The 24,178-nt window shown below is 45.9% G+C and overlaps 1 protein-coding gene across 3 annotated transcripts; it reads right to left on the reverse strand.

Annotated features, from left to right (window-relative positions):
• Nucleotides 1-688: 688 nt before the first annotated feature.
• Nucleotides 689-14,048, reverse strand: PSMG1 (proteasome assembly chaperone 1). Of its 3 annotated transcripts, none has more exons than XM_045002489.1 (8): nucleotides 13,033-13,566; nucleotides 11,940-11,992; nucleotides 11,740-11,849; nucleotides 7,735-7,886; nucleotides 7,077-7,139; nucleotides 3,765-3,963; nucleotides 3,138-3,274; nucleotides 689-901 (listed from the first exon to the last, which is right to left on the reverse strand). In XM_045002489.1, the coding sequence occupies exons 1-8, from the start codon at nucleotides 13,084-13,086 to the stop codon at nucleotides 827-829; spliced, it is 843 nt and encodes a 280-aa protein (XP_044858424.1). In that variant the 5' UTR covers nucleotides 13,087-13,566; the 3' UTR covers nucleotides 689-826. The 3 variants fall into 3 exon arrangements, with proteins under 3 accessions (XP_044858424.1, XP_044858425.1, XP_044858423.1); XM_045002490.1 differs by lacking the exon at nucleotides 13,033-13,566 and adding an exon at nucleotides 12,142-12,159; XM_045002488.1 differs by lacking the exons at nucleotides 11,940-11,992; nucleotides 13,033-13,566 and adding an exon at nucleotides 13,897-14,048.
• Between the last annotated feature and the right edge of the window lie 10,130 nt (nucleotides 14,049-24,178).

The following is a 24,178-nucleotide window of genomic DNA, read 5'->3' on the forward strand; positions in this document are numbered from 1 at the left end:
TAAAGTCAGTTTTGATTATTATTTCTTATTTGTATTAGTGCAGTACCTAAGAGTCATGGACCACATTGTGCTGTTAAGATTAAAAGCTTATTGGAACAGTTTTGGCCTGCAAAATTTCTGACTACCATAAAGTATAATTTCTCTTTATGTAAGAGACCGCCGGCTAAAATATTGAGGCAAGTTCTAAAGTGAAGTAAAAATGGAGTCACATATTTCACCTGCTTCCAAATAGCTGACAAGCAGAACGGGTGGGAACATGGAATTATGTGTAAAAATACAATTCAGGATTCTACCATTTGCATTAGTAAGTTTCCAATATGTCTTTACCATGATATTTTTAACATATAAATATTTTATATATAAAATTTGAAAACTTCTGAGTATCTTTATTCAGATCACCCACAGATTTTTAAGACAACTCAACTTTTATAACTCAAAATAAATGTAAAAGTATGACATCATTAGATATTAAACCTACTTTTCTGTTTTGAATATAGCATGTGTATATTTAAAACAAGTCATTCAATCCACTTAAGGGAAAAATGTGCATTTAATCCTCAAGTCATCTTCTTTGAGTTAATAAACTGTTAAAAATATACTCCCATCTAGTGAAGGAAGAAAATTTGACATGTGTTAAGTCATTCTAGGCACTGAAAAATGTTCAAATAAAGAGTACCTCAAAATATTTAAAAAAATCTATTAGGATTTATTCCACTTTTAAAGAAGCAGCTAGAATTCCAAAATATCTTCAAATAAGCAATTGGAGTTGACAAAAGCACACATCAGACTTGAATGTACTGGTTGGTGATAAGTGTCCACTTTATCTTTATGTATAGATGTTATTATGAATTTCATTGGTTGTCACTAATTTCTTCAGTATCTCTCCACTTCTGGACATATCCTAGTAAAATAAAGAAATAGTCATCACTAATAGGTTACACAACACTTCAATCATACTCTTTCCTACCCACTCAAAAAACTTTATTACAGTGAACAGCAATATGATTAAAACATTAACAGTAACAGTAACTCCTCACTTAACATTGTAGTTATATTCCTGAAAAATGCTACTTTAAGCGAAACGATGTTAAGCAAATCCAATTCTTTTCACCAGACAAAAGAGTGTGTGTGTGTGTGTGTGTGTGTGTGTGAAAACACACACACACACACAATATAAGTTTTAAACAAACAGTTTAATATTGTACACAGCAATGATGATTATGAAGCTTGGTTGAGGTGGTGAAATCAGAGGGTGGAAGAGGGTAGGATATTTCCCAAGATGCCTTACTGTTAAATGATGAACTAGCACTCGGCTGTGCCCTCAAGGGTTAACACAGTGTTGTTAATATAACCTCACGCTCTACAAGGCGGCACGAATGGAGGGAGGTGAGACAGCATGGCAGAGAGAGACAGACACACACCATTTGCATGAGAGAGAGAGACACGTGCATTGCCCCTTTAAGTATGCTGACCCCACTCTAAGTACATTGCCTTTTTAAGTAGATCAACAAGTTGAGATAGCAATTGCTGCCAGCAAGCTCCCTCCAGTCCTGAGCCCTGTTGTGTCTCCGCACCCTGCTCTGTAAGGGGAGGGGGGGGGGGGGAAGAGGAGAAGGGGACACCCTGACATTTGCACTCCTCTTCCCCTCCCGCCACCTCGCACAGCAAGCAGGAGGCTCCCAGGAGCAGCTCCAAGGCAGAAGGCAGGAGCAGCACATGGCAGTGGGGGGAGGGAACAGCTGAACTGCCTGGCAATTCACAGTCTGCTGGGCAGCTGCCACACAGGGAACTTAGGGGAGCAGGAAGCAGATGGGGGGCTGCCGGCCCACCCTGGTTCCAAGCCCCCACCAGCTAGCTGCAACAGGCTGCTCTTCCTGCAAGCAGTGGACAAAGCAGGTGGCTGCCAAACAATGTTATAAGGGAGCATTGTGCAACTTTAAACAAGGATGTTCTCTCACTGATCAGCAACATAACAACGTTAACCGGACGACTTTAAGTGAGGCGTTATTGTATAAGAGTCATGGGTTATGAAAGAAAGTATCTAGAGAGCTAGTGAAAGCTCCAAAGGAGTGTCCAGTTTAATCACACACTAGGACAAGTTAACCTGTAGTCTCTTGCTCAAATAGTTACACCCATAAAAGGGAGGGGGAAGAGGCTGTATTTTTATTTCCCCTCAACAAAGTTCTAATATTATCAATTTAGAAGCCTTGTTGGATCCTAAAATTCATAGGTGGTGTCTGAAAGCTGGAATTTGCATCTCAGTCACAGCTGAAAACAGCGTATTTCAAAGATTCTCCTACCAACCACTTTTTCCATTTAAATTCAAGTTCAACCGGCAAAAACAGGGTGAGTACTTTACAGAAGTCATTCTATAAACATGTTCATTCAAAACATTTAAAAAAAAAGGAAAATATTCAACTTTTTGCTTGCTGATGGAGACAGTGTGGCCTAGTGGATAGAGCACTGGACTAGGACTCAGAAGACCTGACAATCATGGGGACTTTGGCTCCTAAATCCCTTTTGAAAAAAATGAGATTTTGGCTTCTAAATCCATTAGGTGTTGCAATACTGAGCATACCAAGGCCAAAAATACTTTAAAAAACTGGACCTTTATGATTAATATGTCCCTGAAGTCTGTACTCTTTCAGCTTTAATAGAAGTTGATACAACTAAAAAAATTAACGTTTTCAAAATAATGTTTAAATGAGATCTAGAATGGCTCCCATCTGATACACAGCTAATAGCATAGCACCATTTTGACTACGGATGCACAGTGGTAAGATATTAGCTCACGGACCAGTAAGCAGCATGAGTAGCTTAGAGGCTTTTAATAAGATCTATAGGAAGTTCTATTTACAATAGTCACTTGAATACCAGATTATAATAAATTCAAAAATGAAACGATTCTTGTGAATCTAGAGCTTCTCACACACTGTTGCTAAGAGGCTAATCACAGATGGAAGCAGTTTAAGGCATTTAAGTGTTCCAATTTGTAAGGTTTATATTCAGGATGGCCTGTTAATCCAAGTCTGTCTCTCTCAAATACTATACATCTAAGTCTTATTAGTCTACAACCTCAGACACTCCGATACTAAAAGAGAGGGAACTTTCCACTAATTTTTAAAATTAAGCGTTACCTTGACTAAACTCTTCAGGTTCTTAGAAGAAAGCACAGGCTTGAATGCTTCAATTGTAACAGTGTCCAGTTTGATGACATCCGTGTAACACTGATACAGCACTGCAGGAATCTGCCATACTTGACAATAACTCAGAACTATATATAACCAAAAAGAAAAGACTGTTACATCAACATAATCTAATCCACACTGCATAACATCTCTTTCAATTTAAGTAATATACCATTTTGCTATGGGGTTGCATCTCTGACCATCTTGGCTAATAGCCATTGAGGGACTATCCTCCAAGAACACATCTAATTATTTTTTAACTCAGTTATGCTTTTGGCTTTCACAACTTTCCCTGGCAAAGGATTCCAGAGGATGGCTCTGTGTTGTGTGAAAAAGTACTTCCTTATGCCTGCTAATTTCATTGGGTGACTCCTGGTTCAAGATATACTGTAAGATGTAATGTTACGCAATTGGAGGATAAACTTAAAATTAGGATAATCAGTTAAACGTTATGCTGTTCAAAATTAACATTCACCAATAAATGTCAACAGTTAGCATAGGACACAAGCATAACCTTGCAATGTAGCAAAAAAATAAATGAATGAATGCAAGAATATAAATGAAGTTGCATAATACCAGCAGCAGGGAGACCCTGTACAATATTTGGCTGCTCCAGCAGTGGACAACAGATGGTCTCTTTGAAGTCTTTTGTCTTTAAAGCTTTCAGAAAAGGAGAAGGAAGCGTTAAAGTGGATTCAGGGGTTTTATAATCAGTTACGGGACATGTTGAAAGAATGGTTACTTGCAGATCCTCCTCCCGCATACAGCCAAAAACCTGGAATGAAAATATGAATTCCACCATAAGTGAGGTTTATGCTAATACAGGAATGGAGTCCAATTACAGAAGACTGGGTTCATTTTAGTTCAGATGGCAAAAAGTAGGAGGGGAGGGGATGGATGGGGCGGCAGAGGGCAGTCAGGGAGCAGGGGCTGTGGATGGAGCAGGGGTCCCAGGGTGGGGGCCGTCAGGAATGAGAGAAGGGGTTGGATGGGGCAGTCACAGGTGGGGGTTCCAGGGGCTGTCAAGGGACAGGGAGAAGAGGTGGGTGGATGTTGTAGAGGTCCCGGGGGAGCAGTCAGGAAGGAGGGAGGGAAGGTTGGATGGGGCGGTGAAGGGGGCAGTTAGGGAGAAGGGAGTGGAGGGGGCAGGGGTCCCTGGGGGCAGTCAGGAAGGAAGAGGGGGGTGGATGGGGCAGCAGGTCTGGGTGTGGTCAGAGACAGACAGCAGGAGGGGTGGATGGCGCAGGGGTTCCGGGCCATGCCTGGCTGTTTGGGGAGACACAGCCTCCCCTAACCAGCCCTCCATACAATTTCTGAAACCCGATGCGGCCCTCAGGCCAAAAAGTTTGCCCACCCCTGTGCTAGGTCATCATCTGAGACTGCTATAACATGAAATATATGTAGAATGCGGGTAAAAAAAGAGCAGGAGACATACAATTCTCCTCCCAAGGAGTAAAGTCACAAATTTAATTGACACTATTTTTGTAATGACCATCATCAGCATGGGAGTATGTCCTCTGGAATGGTGTCCGAAGCATGAAGGGGCATACCAATGTTTAGCATATCTGACATGTAAATACCTTGCAACGCCGGCTACAGAAGTGCCATGCGAATGCCTGTTCTCACTTTCAGGTGACATTGTAAATAAGAAACAGGCACCAGTATCTCCAGTTAATGTACACAAACTTGTTTGTCTTAGCGATTGGGAGAATAAGAAGTAGGACTGAGTGGACTTGTAGGTTCTAAAGTTTTACACAGTTGTGGTTTTGAGTACAGTTATATAACCAAAAAAATCTGCATTTGCAAGTTACACTTTCATGATGAAGAGATTGCAGTTCAGTACTTGTATGAGGTGAATTGAAAAATTATTTTTTATCATTTTTAGTGTCCATATATGTGTAATAAAAATATAAAGTGAGCACTGTGCACTTGATTTCAATTACAACACCGAATACAAATATTGAAAATATAGAAAAACATCCAAAATATTTAATAAATTTCAATTGGTATTCTTTTGTTATAAATGTGATTAAGCACAATACATTTTTTAAATTGCAATTAATATTTTTGAGTTAATCACGAGAGTTAACTGCGATTAATTGACAGCCCTAATAGGAATACATTTTTGGATCCCTTACTCTTCCATGTACAGCCTTCAGATGTTACTACTTTCTACTCTAAGATCAATACACACTTACTAAAAATGGCTTCATTTTCTACATGGTCTTGTCATTTTTACAACTGATACGTTAGTAAAAATGTGCAGATATCCCTCCCACCACCTTCTTAGGATTCATCACCATGAAGAAGACAAGGAACAATATGGGAAATATGCTACGGAAGTTCTCTTATTTATGTATATGGCAGCCAAACAATAAATTACTCCTAAAGGTAGGCAACTAATCCCCCACATTAATGTTTTGTTACCCTATAACTTGAAAACAAAGAGACTTGCTTCTGATGATTTATGCTTTCCCTGGGAGAGATTATGTAGTCATTGAAGAACCAGCAAAATTATGACATCACAAGAGATTGAAGGCAGAGCAATGGCACCAGAGGGGGAGGGGTGAAGAGCAGCAGAGGAAGAGAAGGGGGATTTTTAGTCAAACTGCTAACCAAAAAGAAAGCTGAAGTTTCTATTAACATCTATTTAACTGCAATGCCTAATGGAATAGAACACTTGTTACAGATTAGCATCTCTGCCCCATCGATTGTCACACACGAGCTCAGAACAACAAGCTTCCTAGAACCCCAAACCAGGAAAGACAAGACATGACATTGGTTGGTTTGCTTACCTAAGATATATCATCAATATATATTTATAGATCTGCACAGAGATTTTAAAATTGAATTGTACCTTTTTTATTTTATATATATATAGGTACAATTCAATTTTAAAAATCTCTTTGCAGATCTGTAAAGCACATTTTATTTTCCTTTCTGCCTCACTGAAACTGCTACAAACTTTTTACACAAGTTGCATAATATTAACTCCTCTTATGATTTTACCTAAGCCTCGCAACATCTGTTGTGTTTGTTAATACTTCAGCTCCTGAAGTCAAGTGATTATGTGAATCTGAGCTTTCATTTAAAAAAAGTTCACAACCCATGAGGTTGCAGGAAAAAAAAGATCATGAAAAATATGACCTGAGTGTACACTACACTTCAAAAACTAGAAGGCAAACAAAAATAACCCAATATTTAAGAATTTCATGATTTTGAAGTTGATTACATAATAGTTCCAGACCTGACTCATGCCTTTTGAGTGACTGGGGTTGACAATATTGTGAACTGTTCCAGCAGCAGCCTCTCTGTATGGCAGAATTATAGTGATGAAACAAAAGAGCCAGGAACTGAGCATTTCTCCCTCAAAGAAAGCAGAACACACACTCCTCAGTGAGGACTTTGTCCATGCCAAGTTTCAAACTAGTTATTTTTGGCAGCCGTAGCCAAGTGCTGTTATACTTTTCTTTCCTAAACAAAACAAAAAAAACCACACCAAAAACACTCAATTTTTTCCCCCATATTTCCATAATTCAAAAGTGGTTAGAATAATTCACCTCTGTTGAAATCAACAATGGAAAATTTAATCCTGAAAGGCAAATGTTTCTGAAAATGAGTATGAGAAAACAGAGGCTCTCTTCTGGAAACTGTTTTAGAAAGTTTAACTACAGCAGACGCAACCAGTACTAGCCATAATGGGATTAGACAGAACTTCTTGGTACAAAATTCAAACAACATTTAGTTTTCTGAGTCGGGGGCGGGGGAGAAAGTGATATAGAAAATAACTGAGCATTCTAAGCGGAGATGTTTTGTTTTTCTTATAAAAGGTCCCCTCCCCCCCTCCAGAAAAATTCTTTGCTTAACTCCCGTTAATCTCAATTTTACCTTTTCAAGCCATTGAAATTGCTGATCTTCAGCCACATAGCAATTGCACTGGCACAACAATACCTAAAAAGACAGAATTGTAAACAAGTGATTCAGACAACTCAGTTACAGTCCCTTTCTGTCTCATATTAAAAAGATATTGACTCTACATGAACATGATATTGATTACACTCACACTATACACTACCACCATTTCAATGAGGTTTTTCCATCTGCAACTGATATGAAGCACTCCATCTTGCCATGAATCTTCCTTGTACTGCACATAAAGGGCCAGATATTCATCTGGTGTAAGTCAATGTAGCTTTATTACACCAGTTTATGCTAACTGAGGATATGACCCAAAAATGTTCACAGAGAACACCTATTAGTACTAGACTTTGAGGGTGGAAGTTAACACCTAGAAGTATCCTTGAATTCCATAATTTAATACAGCTACGTGGCAGAGTTGAGTACCCTAAACTTCCTGCAATGCAGCTCATGTCTCAGCAACCTCATCAAGTTAGCTGACAAATCACGTTTTTTTATGTGGTAAGCTAAGAACACTGCAACCTTACTGGTTTTCTTTTCTGAAAAGGACTCTCTTACTGATTTTCTGTTGAGAAAAAGAGATAAGGGGAGAGAATCATTTCTAAATGCAAACATATATGCCACTTACTGTTGGATCAGATATTAATTTGTAGAATAAACAGAAAGCATCTGTTGGAAGAACACTTCTTGTATTTGATGTTCTGCACCACTCATTCCACAATTTGACAGAGCCAACTGCTTCCCAGCATCCAGAATTCAGAACAAATGAGGACAGGAAAGCTGTGAACAACATCAGTATTAGTTTATATAGTAATATCAGATAGATGAGACATTCCCATTAAAACAAAAGTCATGTAAAACCTCTTGAACTGGATTACTACAGTTTGTTTCTGGTTGGGGTTTTCTGGGGAGAACTCATCAATTACATTAAGTTAGTGGTTGCAACAAAACCACAAACTCTAGTACCCTTTTACCTGGAAAGATCAAGAATTAAAGTAATCTTAAATATTAATGTCATTTAAAAAAAAATCACAGTTCATATTAATCAAATATATGTTCTGTATATTCTAAATACTTTTTGTGTCACATGAAATATTTTGTTTTTCTCATCAGATACTACAAAATAAACAGAAAAACGTTGACCCTTATTTGTCACTGACGCAACAGACACTGTCCACTGTGCAGAGAGAACCATCTCCCTTCAAAATCAGTATCAAATCTACTGCATTCATTAACTGGTTGAAACTACAAGATATGTTCAGAATCTTTTCCCTTTCAGACTCATCTCTCATTATTAGACACTCAAACAGAACACGCTAGTATGCAGCTATTTTCCACCACCCCAGGGAATGAGTGCTACATTCATCTCAAAAACACACCTCCCACATGGCAATATAAGCCTCCATCACAGTGACCATGATGCAATTTTCAATTCTGAAACATATCAAACCCAAGTAGTGTAAATAGCAGGAGTGTACTATTCAAATAATACTTGCACTTTTGCCTTAATGAGTGAAGCAGCTTTTCTTATCTTGTTAATCCACATAATCATGGCTTTGGTACTAGCTTCTTCCTCAGTACCAAAACTCAGAGCAAGGCTCTGCTTGCTTTTGCCAAAAGTGAACTTCACAATTTACAGTAAGTGATCAAAAGTAGGGCTTGAAGAATTTATCAGACACCACCTAGCCAGAGACTAAGCATACTGATCAGAAACCAATATTAAGAGACAAAGAAGGGAGGCCCCTCAAGTAAAATCCAAGGGCAAATCCCTGATGAGAAAGTCAGATTTCATCCCTAGTTGATAGAAAAGGAAGGTGCTAGAATTCCTATCCTACTCTGCTCAATGCTCCACTCTCTGAGGCTTTGTTTAGACTAGTATTTAAAGAGGTTTCAGACCACATCAGCTAGTTCAAACTAGTACACGCCTTCAAAAATTCTAGTTAAGACCAGGCAAGCTGGACATTAGCACATGCTAAGGTGGTCAAGCTAAAGCCAGGGGGGGGAAGCAAAAAGCCCAGGCTTTAGCTTGACCAGCTTACCAAGTGCTAAAGTACAACTTAACTAGTTAAGACAAGGCTTAGAATGTGAGTTAGATTATGGTAGCTAGTTCAAACTCACACTACATCTTTAAACCCTGGTCAAGACTAGATTTAAATAGGGTTCGGAAATTTGAAGTGCCAATCCACCCTTGGGCTGCTGGAAGGAGCTTTTCCTCTTTCCTACCAGTGGGGACTCACACTGCAAGAGAGAGGTGTCTTCATTATTATACTCCCATCCCAGTTTCCTGGCTGTTATAAGGCAGGACAAGCAGGTATACAGAACTCCTCACTTAACGTTGTAGTTATGTTCTTGAAAAATGCTACTTTAAGCGAAACAATATTAAGCGAATCCAATTTCCCCATAAGAATTAGTGTAAATAGGGAGAATTAAATTCCAGGGAAATTTTTTTCACCAGACAAAAGACATATACACCTCCACCCCGATATAATGCGGTCCGATATAACGCGAATACAGATATAATGCGATAAAGCAGCACTCCGGGGGACGGGGCTTCTTTACCTTGTTAAATCCGAATTTGTGTTACTGCAAGTGGTTCCTCTGTGCCCCCTCCCCCCCACCAGTTACTTGCTGCGGCCCTCCCTGAGGCCCCCCTGCCCCAGGTCACCTCCGCTCCGCTTCCTCCCACGAGCGCGCTGCAGTTCTGCTTCTCCCCCCTCCCTCCCAGGCTTGCCGCACCAATCAGCTGTTTTGCGCGGCAAGCCTGGGAGGGAGGAGAAGCAGAGCTGAGTGGCATGCTCGTGGGAGGAGGAGGAGTGGAGGTGAGCTGGGGCAGGGAGCGGTTCCCCTGCGCCCCCCCCCCCTTATTTGCTGAAGCCCCCCTGCCCCAGCTCACCTCTGCCTCCACCTCCTCCGCTTCTCCTCCCTCCCAGGCTTGCCGGGTCAAAGAACTGATTGGCGTGGCAAGCTGGGGGGAGGAGGGGGGAGAGAAGAGTGGTAAAAGCGGTTCCTCTCCCTACCCCCATTGTAATGTTGTCTCACCTATAACATGGTGAGATTTTTTCTCTCCCAAAGACCGTGTTACATCTGGGTAGAGGTGTATATATACATACACACATAAATACATACACACACACACACACAGTATAAGTTTTAAACAAACAATAATACTGTACACAGCAAGGATGATTGTGAAGCTTGGCCGAGGTGGAGGAGTCACAGGGTGGGATATTTTTCAGGGAATGCCTGACTGCTAAATGATGAACTAGCACTTGGCTGAGCCCTCAAGGGTTAACACAGTGTTGTTAATGTAGCCTCACATTCTACAAGGCAGCAGGAATGGAGGGAGGAGACACAGCATGGCAGAGAGAGACAGAGAGACACACCCACTGTGTGTGTGCACGCGCGAGAGAGAGATGCGCATTGCCTTTTAATTATGCTGACCCCACTCTAAGTACATTGCCTTTTTAAGTAGATCAGCAAGTTGAGATAGCTGCTGCTGCCAGCAAGCTCCCTCCAGTCCTGAGCCCTGTCCTGTTGACCCCCCGATCACCCCGCTCTCTGGAGATGGGGGGCAGGAGGACACCCTGACATTAGCACCATACACACAGCAAGCAGGAGGCTCCCAGAAGCAGCTCCAAGGCAGAGGGCAGGAGCAGCACAGAACAGTGGGGGGAGGGAACAGCTGAACTGCCTGGCAATTCACAGTCTGCTGGGCAGCTGCCACACAGGGAACTTAGGGAGCTGATAGGGTGGCTGCCGGTCCACCCTGGTTCCAAGCCCCCACAAGCTAGCTCCAATGGGCTCCTCTTTCTGCAAGCAGTGGACAAAGCAGGCGGCTGCCAAACAACAAGGGAGCATTGCGCAACTTTAAACAAGCATGTTCTTTAATTGATCAGCAACGAAACAACGTTAACCAGGATGACATTAAGTGAGAACTTACTGTATCTCTGCTACCCTACGTGTCCCAAAACAGATTATTTGCATTCCATTGTAAAAAGTTTCAGTGCCTGCCTTTGCTCCTACTCTTAGCTTCTGAGTGGCAGACTGAAAGTGACACGAGCGATGAAGTCATCTTTATGGGATCATTTGCATTTTTCAAGAAGCGTCAGATAACCATATGGGATAGATACTTTTTAAAAAAATGTATTTTTAAATGCTACCTCCTGCAGGTATCAAAAGAAATAAAGTAATGACACTTTCAGTATGGCAAAGCAATGTACAACTTCAGAATTATTGGTGCTGTCTAAAAACGCATCATTACCTCAATTTACATTTGGAAAGTTCTCTTCACCAACATCAGATCTAAAAGTTTATCCCCTGAATGAAAAACGGAAGTAATTAAAATCCCTCCAGAGCATGGTCAGAATGCCTCCTATAGGAGCACTGCAATTCTCTACCCATTTTGCCAGGAACCCAGATTGCTGCTATCCTTTGCATAAAAAGGAGTTTAACAGTCATGGTGAGACCCAAAGCAAAATCAAACATGGCTTCAAGTAGAAAAGCGCTATCTTAGCACACACACCTTCCCCATGTTCCTACTTGCTACTGCTCAGTATTCAAAAGTTACAGTGGGAGCAGGGCAAAACAATTGTATAGAGTTTCTAAAGCTTTTTTCTCAGTCTGGACTACTTACCTACAGAATTATGTCCTATCGCCAATATAAACTTAGAGCAAGGAAACTGCTCATCTGTAAAGCTTCCAGTAGATGCACTTAACTTCGAATTCCAAAGGATGTGGACCTCCCTAGCATAAAGAAAAAGAAATAGATTAAATGCAAACAAAACAAACAATGGATAAGAACACAGGTTGTGCAATAAGGTTAGATCCATTTACCTCTCTCTATGATCTGGAAAGACAATACAAAAATTGTTTTTGTGAGAATCATCCTACGTTACACAAATGAAGGAACACAAGCCAAAACGGAGAAAAAACAGGTTAAAGAAATATTTAGATAAGTTATATGTATTCAAATCAGAAGAACCTGATTAAGTTCACCCTTGGGCATTTAAGTAACTAGCTGGAGTAATCTCAATACCATTTGCAATTATCTTTGAGAACTCATGGAGGACAGGTGAGGTCCCAGACAACCAGAGAAGAGCAAACATAGGACTGAGTTTTTAAAAAGGGAACAAAGGACTTGGGGAATTACAGATCTAACTTCAACACCTGGAAAAATACTGGAACAAATTATTAACTAATCAAATGGTAAGCATCTAGGGGATAATAGGGTTCTAAGTAATTGCCAACATAGATTTCTCTAGAACAAATCATGTCAAGCCAACCTAGTTTCCTTCTTTGACAGGGTTACTAGCCTAGTAGATATGATATATTTTAATTTCAGTAGGGCTTTTGACACAGTACCACATGACATTCTAATAAGCAAACTGAGGAAATGTCATCTAGAAGAAGTTACTATAAGGTAGGTACAAGATTATGGTCTTTCAACCAGTTTAAGAGTAGTAATCAATGGCTTGCAGTCAAACTGGAGAGATGTATATAGTGGAGTCCCACAGGGCTCTGTCCTGAGTCCAGTACTATTCAATATTTTCATTAATGACTTGGATAATGGAGAGCATGCTTATAAAATCTGCAAATGTCACCTGGATGGGAGGGGCTACAAGTACATTGCAGAACAAGAATAGACTTCAAAACAACCTTGACAAATTGGAGAACTGCTCTGAAATTAACAAAATTCAATAAAGATGAATGCAAACAAAGAACTACGCTTAGGAAGCAAGAAATCAAATGCACGTCTACAAAATTAGGAATAATTGGCTAGGCAGTAGTACTGCCGAAAAGAATTTTGGGGTTATTGTTGACTCATTCAATTTGTGGTCCCCTAGCTGATGCAGTTATGAAAAAGGCTATCATTCTGGGGTGTATTAACAGGTATGTCAGATATATAACACAGGAAGTCTTGACCCACTTTATTTAGCACTGGTGAGTCCTCAGCTGAAGTTGCATGTGTGGTTCTGAGCATAGGAAACTGAGGACAAACTGGAGAGAGTCCAGAGTAAAAACATGAAAATGATGAAGTGCGGAAAACTAAAATGTTAAAAAAACAAAACAAAACTAGGCATGTTTTAGTCTTGAGCAGAGGCAATTGAGGGGGCTTAAAAGGGGAGAGACTTCATAGTCTTCAAACCCCTTAAGGGCTGTTACAAAGCCCACATGTGCAGCTGGTGGGGCGGGAGATCAAAGTAATTATCTTAATCTGCAGCAAGGGCGATTTAGGTTCCATATTAGGAAAAAAAAATATCCAGCTCTAAGGCTAGTTAAGCACTGGAAAACGCTTAGGGATATTGTGGCATAACCCACCCTGGTCCAACCTGTTCTGAAACCCCTCCCAACAGCTGCCGGCGATGGGCCAGGTATACCCAGTCCTGCCTCGCCACAGGGGGCTGGGCCAGTGACCGCCTGAGGTCCCTTCCAGCCCTACATTGCTCTGACTCCTGCCCGACACCCACAGAGACAAGCCGGGAGGGAACTAAGCTCAGCCCAGAAGCTGCGCTGCGCACAGGCCGCTCCGCACCTGCCTCCCACACCGGAGGGCTGCACGGGATCGGGCCCCCCCCGCCCCCCGCGCGAGGTTTTATAAAGACAACGGGCCCGATCCCGCGTTTTCACCCCGAACCGCGTCCGGGCGCCGCATGGCTGGGGCTGGGGCAGCATCGCCCCCGCCCCGGGCGGGACCATCCGCCGCGGACACCGCCGGGCTCCCGAGCTCGCGCCCTGCGGCCTCCCGCGCGCTCCGGCTGCTCCCCCAGGCTCGCGCCCCCCCGCGCGACACCTTTTCTTCCCCAGCTCCCTGCGGATCTCGCGGTCCTCGGGCGTCTCCTCGCGCTGCTCCCCCGCCGCCTCCTCCTCCTCGTCGTCCACCCCGGCCCGGGACGGGGCCGCCACCACCTCCCCGAAGAACGTCGCCATCGAGCCGCCCAACCCCCACCGGCAACAAGGGCCTCGCGGAACGGCCCCGAGGCCGCTCCCAGCCGCTCCGTAGCGCTGGCCACGCCCCCTCCCCGCAACTGCGCAGGCGCCAAAGAACCTCAGCCCCGCCGCGTGGGGAGGGCGCCGCTGGGCACAGCGAGCTGCGGAGCCGCTCGAGCCGCGTGACCCCCCCCCCCCCACACCATAGAGCCGGGGGGGGCAAATACCCAGCGGGGCCGCGTCCGCCCCTTGAGCGCCCCGCTCCACACCGGCCCCGGCTGCCTGCAGCGCCCGGCTCCGAAGCGCAGGGGCAGCCAAGGGGCTCAGTCCCCTGCCCCCGCCACAAGTGCCCCCTGCACCTCCCGTTGGCTGGGAACCAGGGCGAATGGGAGCCTCAGGGGCAGCACCTATGGCCAGGGCAGCGCGCAGAGCTGCCTGTCTGCGCCTCCGCGTAGGAGCTGGAGAGGGGGGACAGGAGGGCTGCTTCTGGGAATTGCTTGAGGTAAGCGCCACCTGGCGACTGCATCCCAGCTCTGATCCTCCTCCCTCCTGCCAAACCCCTCAGTCCCAGCCCAGAGCACCCTCCCGCACCCCAAATCCCTCATCCCCACCCAGAACCCTTCCCTTCTGCCCCCACCTGGGGCCCCCTCCCACACTCTGAACACCTCATTTCTTGCCCCACCACAAAGCCTACACCCCCAGCCAGAGCCCCCACCCTCTCCTGCACCCCAATTCTCCAATTTCATGAGCATTCATGGCCTGCCATACAATTTCCATACCCAGATGTAACCCTTGGGTCAAAAAGTTTGCCCACCCCTGCCATAGAGCAACCGCTTAATGCGAGCCCTGCCCTGCTGAAACAGAGCGGCAGTGCATGTGCCAGCCAGGGTGGGAAGGGGGAACATCGCCAGCCCTTGGAACTGCTGTCTGACCCCGACCTTGCCAGGCCAGCACGTGCCAGCTTGGGGCAACCTTAGAGCATAACATTTATTCACCCTCCACCCCACCCCCTCTCACAGGGCCGCCCCCCCCCCCCCCCGGTGGGCAGGCAGGGACCATCCCACACAGCAGCACTCCACGTGAAAAACAGATAAAGGGGACAACTCAGCACTGGAGCACTTCTTACTGGCACCTCACAGCAAGCAGAGGCTTAGTCTACAGTGGAGCGCTCAGGGCTGTGGACAAGCCTACAGTGGAGCCCTTCTCCCACAGGCATAGCTACCGCCGCTCGGGCCGGCAGCGTAACTGCTTGATGAGAGATGCTCTCCCATCAGTGCAGGTAGCAGCTACAGCTGCAAGGCTGAATGGGAGCTGCTGCAGTGCTTATTTTGACCAGATAGCAAGTGTGAAAAATAGGGTTGGAGGGAAGGGGGTAATAGGTACCTATACAAGACAAATCCCCGACTATCTGTACTATCCCTATAAAATCAGGACATCTGTATACCAGCACTCTATATATAGACAAGCCCTGAGAGCAGGGATTGTGGCCTAAGGTCTCTGTAAGCTGCATGGCCATGCAGCAGCCAATTTAGCACCATGCAGGTGCTTAGGGAACCTGGCCAGCTGGGACCTGCTACAGCCAGGGGAGTTGCACAGAGCCTAGGGCTGCCCTAGGGAGTCCTCTTTCTAGCCCCAGAGCACCCTCTGCACTGCAAACCCCTCATCCCCATCCCCACCCCAGAGCCCCCACACCCAGCTGCAGCCCTCACCCCCTCCACCCCAATGCCCAGCCCAGAGCCCCACAGCCCATCTGCCCCTGTCCTGAACCGCCCCCTACCTCATGAATTTTGTTATATGCACCCCGATGAAGGTCATGTGTCACACACCACCTCCATATTGGTGTACATAAAATTAATTCCACACCTGTGGAATTAATTTTGAGGGAACACTGACTGAGGCTCATGGCCAATGGAATAGTTTTTCACTTGAAGAAAATCTGGTCACCTTACTAAAAGCAGCAGCATCTATGAGTAGTTTCAGCCTGGGAAAGATGTGTTTCTTTAAAAAGGGAAGGGACTGTAGCATTGCTTTTGCTTTGTATATATTTATTTTTAAAAAAAGCAAAAAAACTCCTACCTTAGAACAACGTAACTTTTGAGTGGCTGACTGAAACTATACAAGATACCAGAATTAGGAGGGTTTGTGCAACTTTGATATGACCCACTTGTGACCATGCAGTATTGAGACAAGGTGAGTGAGGTAATACTTGTACTAGACCAACTGCGGTTGGTGAGAGATGCTTTACAAGCTTACACAGAACTCTTCTTCCAGTAAGCCCTCTGAAAGCTGAAAAGCTTGTCTTTTTCACCAACAGTAGTTTGTCCAATAAAAGATACCTTGTCTCTCTAATATCCTGGGACCAACATGGGTACACCACCACTGCATATGCAGTATAAGCAGTGATGAGCTGCCAAAATATTAACCGGTTCCCTCCTCTTCACCCCACAAGAGGGTCCTGCCCCACCCCCCAGGACCCCTGCCTCATCCACCCCCCTTCCCTATCCCCTAACTGCCCCCTGCCACCCCATCCAACCCCTCCTCTTATTCCTGATGGCCCCCCGGGACCCCTGCCCCATCCTACCACCCCTTCTCTCTGTCCTGACTGCCCCTGGAATCCCTGCCCCTGACTGCCTCTCACCGCCCCATCCAACCCCTGGTCCTTCCTGACTGCCCCCCCAGGACCCTTGCCCCCATTCAATTCCCCTGTTCCCTGCCCTCTGACCGCCCCCAGTCCCAACCCTAATCCACCCCCCGCCCTCTATCCAACACCCTCTCCCTGCCCCCCTTACCGCGCTGCCTGGAGATGGGGGCTGTGCCACCCAGAGTCGGGGCTGGGAGCCGCGGGCACTGGGCTGGAGTTGGGGGCCGGGCCAGAGCCACTGGCCAGCCCGAAATCAGGGGCCAGCCCAGAGCCACTGGTCAGGCCAGAGCCGGGGACCGGGGCTGGGGCCCAGCCCAGAGCTGGGAGCCAGAGTCGCTGGCCCGCCCGGAGTCAGGGCCAGCCCGGAGCCGTGCCGCCTGGCCAGAGTCGGGATCAGGGCTGGGGCCGGGGACACGCAGTGCCTAGAGCCCGCCTTGTGCCTCCCCCTCCCCCGCCCACCTGCAGGAAGCTGCTGCTTCCTTCTCAGCCTGGAGGGGGAGCCTTCAGAGGAGGAGGGCAGAGCTGGAGCCAGGTGAGCTGGGGCTGGGGGCAGGGCAGGGAGCTGTGGAGCGCCTTTGTTAAATTTAAAAGCCCTTTACAACCGGTTCTAAAAGGGTTTCTAAATTTAACAACCGGTTCCCCTGAACCGGCTGCAGCTCACCACTGAGTATAAGAGTCTTGGTTAAAGTCATCTAGGGCAATGATAAAGCCCAGTAAAGACCAGCTCCCTTAGAGTCCTACTCCACTGCCTTAAATAAGGTATCTTTCTTTCCTCATGCAGCCCTCACTGTGACTCCTGTCCACCTAATGAGACAGGTTTAAGTAGGATAAATAATAATGTTATCACACAAACTTCATAAAACATATACACTTTGTTCTGAATTAAGACTGCACACACAATTTGAACTTTGCAACTTTAGTGGTGTTTCAGTAGAGCTTTTTGTATGCAAGATCTTTGGATGGTAGTTTTATTTAAAACCGTCAGAGAGATGTTGCCTCTGCTTTGTTCATTGAGGGGGAAGGAGGTAAACTTTGAATTTTAAGATCTACACCACAGTCCTCTACCCCTTCAATTAAAGGATTAAAAGTAAACAATAAGCTGTTAGCCTCAGACGGGTGTTTTTAAAAGTTTAGCAAAAATGGTTCCACCATTGCTTCCAGGAATGAGAGAGAAAAAATAGATAAGTGGAAAGCATAATACATTATTCCTTTCCCATGTATGCTAAGAGCAAGCATGGATAATTTCAGTCAGTCAGATTTGGCAAAAATAAGTGACTGAAAATAGGCATAAGTATTGACATCATCATCATCACCTACCTATCAAAGCATTTTTTCTTCTGGAGTACAGGTGGACCAAAAAAGTTAATTAAAATTAAAATGACAGTTTTAAATGAGAAGATGAAATAGGTTGTTTCCTGTGAAGCCCTTGAGGAGGAGGTTCAGATGAGTACTATATTTAGAAATGGGTACAGATAATTTCAGAAACATCTGTTGCTAACTATAATCATGACCAACACCGTTATGAACACCCTGTGGATGGTGGACAGGCCAAAAGATAAAATTTTGTATTGGTATAGATTATTTCTATAGGTAAACTAAAGAAGTTCCTGATGAAAGGATCTGATTGGAATATGCACATGAGGTTCTGCCACATTCCCCACCTAAGTACATCTCTTGGAGAGAATGCAGCAATAGTGGCAACTATCCTCCATCTTAAATTTCATTTTCTTTAAAAGTCAACTTGAACAGCATCTTGAAATCTAAGATGAATTAGGCTCCTTCTGACCTTTTTCGTATATGAAGAGGGAGAGTCTTGAACACCTTTCACACTAAGGGACACAGACTGTTCCCATCTCTAGTAGCTATAGAATCTTTCTGGATATTCTTGGATGTCTCTTGAGGTTGAGGCTATGAAAAAAGGATGCAGATGAGCCTGGAGCTCCAGAATATCAAGGGTGCATTATTTCCAGTGCTCACCTTTGTGAAGTTCAATGGATCCAGCTGCTTGAGAAGTTATTCTTCAATGGGAATTGAAGGGAGAATATCCTCTGCTCTAGGTCTACTTTTGTACGGATGGAAGCACAACTGTACTTATTTTGATAGTCTGAGCTGGAAAGAGGGATTGGTCTCATTTTGAGGTGTAGGTTTCTCCTAGGAGTTCAAGACCCAGATTTACTAGCTATGTAGTGAGTCTCATGTTTAGCATCTTTGTTGTAGGTTGGAACAAAAGGCACTTCTGCTCCTGAATGAAGGCTTGTAGTGCATTTCTGGATCTCTCCAGAGGAAGGAATTAACTCTTGGAGTTATCTGTGTTGTCAGCACCACCTCAATCAATCTTCTCTGCAAACTAGATTTGTCCTAAGAATTGAGGTACAAATATTTGCTTTGAATAAATTATCCGCTGTCCATATCTTAGACAGGATTTAGCATATGGCTCCAGTGTTGGCTGCCAGTTTCATGGAATCCATGGATCTGTCTGTTCTGAATTAAGTAGCCTGAGATATTTCTTTAATATAAACTTGAATTCACCTTAGTTCTGGGTAGCTACACTTTTTAGGTCATTGCACCAGGACATTGTGTCCCTGGCGAAGCAGATGGTTGTGAGAGGCTCTGAGTGAATACTGCTGAAAAAGCTTCAGAGACCCTTTTAAGTGTGGCTTTTATCTTCTTGTCTGCAGGGTGTTTTCAGGGAAGAAATCATTCATCAGGAATTACCATTTCTTGTGCCAGAGATCCACCTGCACCATCAACCATAGAAAGAGGAAAGAGTATCTTTGCATTCTAGGAACCAGTAGAATTACTCAGTTTGCCAATTGAAGTTCTTCCCATTGTTGTTTCTTCCGCCTCCCAAATTACCTCCTTGAAGGAAGATTGTAGGTCAGGGGTAGGCTACCTATGGCACGCGTGCCAAATGCAGCACGCAAGCTGATTTTCAGTGGCACTCACATTGCCCGGGTCCTGGCCACCATTTCTATACACAGAGGAATGGATCTTGCTCCTCCGTTTGTTTATGCAGCCTGTAGTTGTCATATTGTCTAACAGTGCAAGAATGTGATGAGACTAGATTACTGGTAAGAATGCCTGTATGCTTCTTGGACAGCTCTGAGTTCTGGGAGATTTACATGCATTCTAGTTTCCTGAGGTGTCCAAGTGCCCTGTGCTGTGTGACCATCCATGTGAGCCCCTTAACTTAACATGGAGATGTCTGTGATTGTCCACTGGGTGCAGGAGAATAGGGAAGAAATGCCTATGTACACTGGTGTGGGATCTTTCCACCAAGTTAGAGAGGCCCTTTTCTTAGTGGGGATTGTCACTACAGCATTTCTGCTATTTGTGCTCAGCGTAGATTGGTCAAAGCCAAGCCTTCAGGCAGCAGAGGTACAGTTTGGTGAACAGTGTTATGTAAGTACATGACTCCATGTGACCCAGGAGGATAAGGCAAATCTAAACCAATGTCTACCTGATTCATCAGGTTGCCCATGGATTGGAAACTGTTGCTAGAGACACAAGCCCTTGCTCTGAGTCTAAGGTCAGACTAAGCTCTTATGAAAGCTGTAGTTTGGGTCTGAGCAAACTTGCATGTTTACAGAGATCCCCATGGATGTGGAACAGCCCTGGCTGAGTTATGATACTACTACAGAAAACACTTTCATAAAAACCCTGGATGTAGTTACTAGACTGAATGGGAGTACTCTCTATTGACAGTGGTTAGGATCTAACACAAAACTGAAGAATCTTCTGTGGGAAGGATGAAAATCTGTGAACCACATCTTTTTCTAGGGACAGTATTATCAATGCCAGTGTAACCATGCAGAGTTTTAGCTTGTGATTAAAAAAACTGAGTTGCTGCAAGTCGAGCATGGGTCTCCACCCTCCTCTTAGCAGAACTTTTAAAACTACTAACAATACAACTACATATAAAACTTTGAAATATTTAGTGGAAAACGTTGAAAAGGATCAGTTCCAGACACTGGAGATTCCCACTCAGGCCTTACGGCTGTAAGGAGGAACTGGAGAGGTGTTGGTCTGCACTGTTCCTTATACCTTCACATGGAACACAAGGACAGAGGGGGCCCAGGCATGGACCAACAGATGCTACTTGCAAGAATTCTCAGGTCTCATGCACGTGGAGCGCATGCATACCCACAATACAATACACCAACATAAGGACCAACACTCAAAGAAGAACTATGAATTACCACTCCAATTATATTGAAATATGAGCACAGGGGCACCAAACCCATTCTCCCCCACCCAAACAGGCTGAATAGATAATAGGAGTCCCTGCCAAGAAAATGGACAGGTTAGCTGATAGTGAGAATTCCTCTTCTAAAAAGATACAGAAAAGCACCCCAGATCCTCATTGTCCTCCACAAGCTCCAACTCTTCTCAAAATCCAAATGCTGCAGAACATAACTAAACCAGAAAAGCAAAAGAGGATTTTAAGGCCATTAGAGCATATAATCTGACCTCCTGTATAACACAGACCGTAGAATTTCACCCAGCAGTCTCTGTAATGAACCTAAAAGACAGTTACCTTTTCCATAACTGGTGTTGTTCGAGATGTGTTGCTCATGTCTATTCCACAGTAGGTGTGCGTGCGTGCCATGTGCACTGGTGCCGGAAGTTTTTCCCCTAGCACTACCTGTAGGGGAGCACCCTAGCGACTCCTGGAGTGGCGCCTCCATGGTGTGGTATAAGGGGCACTGCGTGCTCCAACAGAGGGGAAGCAGGGTGGAATGTGGAATAGACATGAGCAACACATCTTGAAGAACACCAGTTACAGAAAAGGTAACTTTTCTTCTTCGAGTGATTGTTCATGTGTATTCCACAATAGGTGATTCCAAGCTATATCTGTTGGAGGTGGGAAGGAGTTCATAAACTCTCGGGACGGAGAACGGACCTGCCAAACCTGGCATCCTCCCTGGTCTGAGAGACAATTGCATAATGCGAGGTGATCGTGTGAACTGAAGACCACGTGGCAGCCCTACAAATGTCCTGAATGGGAACATGGGCCAAAAGGGCAGCCGACGAGGCCTGTGCCCTAGTCAAGTGCACTCTCAATTGGTGGCAGAGGGATTCCCACCAGGTCATAACAAATACGGATGCACGAGGTGATCCAGTTGGAGAGCCACTGAGTGGAGATAGGCCAACCTTTCATATGCTCGAACGAGGCGATGAACAGTTGTGAGGACTTTCTGAATGGCTTAGTCTACACCAAGTAAAAAGCCAGAGCCCGTCTCACATCCAGCGTGTGGAGGTGGTGCTCCTCACTGGACACATGAGGCTTGGGGCAGAGGACCGGCAGAAAAATGTCCTGACCCATGTGATAGGCGGTGACTACCTTCAGGAGGAATGAAGTGTGTGGGCGGAGCTGGGCCTTATCTTTATGAAACACCGAGTATGGGGGCTCGGATTTCAGGGCCCTGAGTTCCGAGACCCGCCTAGCCGATGTGATCGCAACCAGGAAGGCCACCTTCCACGAGAGGTGTGACCAGGAGCATGTGGCTAGCAGCATAAATGGGGGCCCCGTGAGATGGGACACCACCAAGTTTAGGTCCCACTGCGGGACTGGGGACCTAACATACGGGAAGAGACGATCCAACCCCTTAAGGAATCAGCCAGTCATAGCATGGGAGAATACCGTGTGGCCCTGCACCGGCGGATGGAAGGCTGATATGGCCGCCAAGTGCATCTTGACTGATGAGGGCACCAGGCCCAGGGCTCTAAGGTGAAGGAGCTAGTCCAGAATAAACTGGATTGGGGTGGCCACCAGGGAAACGCCCCACTCATCCGCCCATCTGGAAAACCAAGACCACTTTGCCAAGTAGACTCAGCGCATGGAGGGCTGCCTGCTTTCTAGGAGGCTGCTCTGAACCTCTTCCGAGCATATCCTTTTCTCCCTACCTAACCATTGAGCAGCCATGCCATGATGTGGAGTGCTGCTAGGTTGGGGTGAAGGAGGCGGCTCTGGTCCTGGGAGAGCGGGTCCGGGTGGGATGGCAACCGCCAGGCCTATGAGGGTCCCATCCAGGCCGGGGCAATCAGAAGGCCTTGTCCGTCTTTATCTTTTCCAGGACCTTGCTGATCAGAGGGAACTGGGGAAAGGTACAGAGAAACTGGCTTGACCAGGACAGGAGGAAGGCATCGGATATAGCACCCCATCCCAGTCCCCCCTGGAGCAGAACTGGAGACAGCGACGGTTCTGCCGAGTAGCAAACAGGTCCACCTGGGGAGTTTCCCACACTTGGAAAAGTCTGTGCACCACCTCTGGGTGGAGAGACCACTCATGCTGAGAGGAGAAGTCCCTGCTCAAGTGATCCACCCGCATGTTCCGGGCGCCCAGCTGATGGAAGGCCTGCAGGCAGAGGTCATGGGTTATACAACAGTCCCACAGCCTGAGGGCTTTGTGGCAGAGGATCAGGCCCCGCCTTGCCTGTTGATGTAGAACACTGAGGCTGTGTTGTCTGTGAGGACCTGGAGGGCTGTGACCACCCAGCCCTCCAGGTGCGAGTGGAAGGCCAGGCATGCCAGCCATACCGCCCTGAGCTCCTTGACGTTTATGTAGAGGTTCAGATCCTGAGCCAACCACAGACCTTGGGTCTGAACGTTTCCCACATGAGCCCCCCATCCTAGGTCTGACACGTCAGACACCAGTTCCAGCGATGGGGCCCTGCCACTGAACGGGTCCCCTTGGAGCACGTTTCTCGGGGAGGATCACCACTGTAGGGAGGTGATTACTGGCTCAGGCACTGTGAGGACTTTGTCCATCTTGTCCCTGGCCTGGGAGAACTCCAAGGCCAACCAGAGCTGGAGGGGCCTCATCCTGAGTCTGGCATGACAGACCACATACGTGCACGCCGACATGTGACCCAAGAGCTGGAGGCACACTCTGGCTGTTGTCACCAGAAACTTTGTAACCGTGTTGATGAGCCCCTTCAGGGTTTCGAACCTGTCCGGTGGGAGGCTCTGGCCGACGAGGCGTCCAGGACCGCCCCGATAAACTCTATGCGTTGGATTGGGACTAATGTGGACTTGTTTACCAACAGGCCCAAAGTGGTGCACGTGCACAGAAGGAGCGCCACATGATCCCGCACCTGCGACCAGGAGCTGCCCTTAACCAACCAGTCATCCAGATAGGGGAAGATCTGGACCCCCACGCGCCTCAGGTAGGCTGCCACCACCAACATACACTTCGTGAATACTCTGGGGGCAGTGGACAGGCCAAATGAGAGGACTGTAAATTGGTAGTGTTCCTGCCCCACCGTGAAACGGAGGAAGCATCTGTGCCCCTCGAATATATGAATGTGGAAGTTCGAGTCCTGCAGATCGAGGGTGGCGTACCAGTCCCTGGGATCCAGGGAGGGGATGGAGGAGGCCAGGGAGACCATGCGGAACTTGAGCTTCACCATGTACTGGTTCAGGCCTCGCAAGTCCAAGATGGGCCTGAGCCCACCTTTGGCCTAAAGGATAAACTGCCTTTTCCCCGCTTGCTTGCCCTTGG

This window comes from Mauremys mutica, chromosome 1 (genome assembly GCF_020497125.1).
Source record: "Mauremys mutica isolate MM-2020 ecotype Southern chromosome 1, ASM2049712v1, whole genome shotgun sequence".
NCBI classification, from domain to species: Eukaryota; Metazoa; Chordata; order Testudines; family Geoemydidae; genus Mauremys; species Mauremys mutica.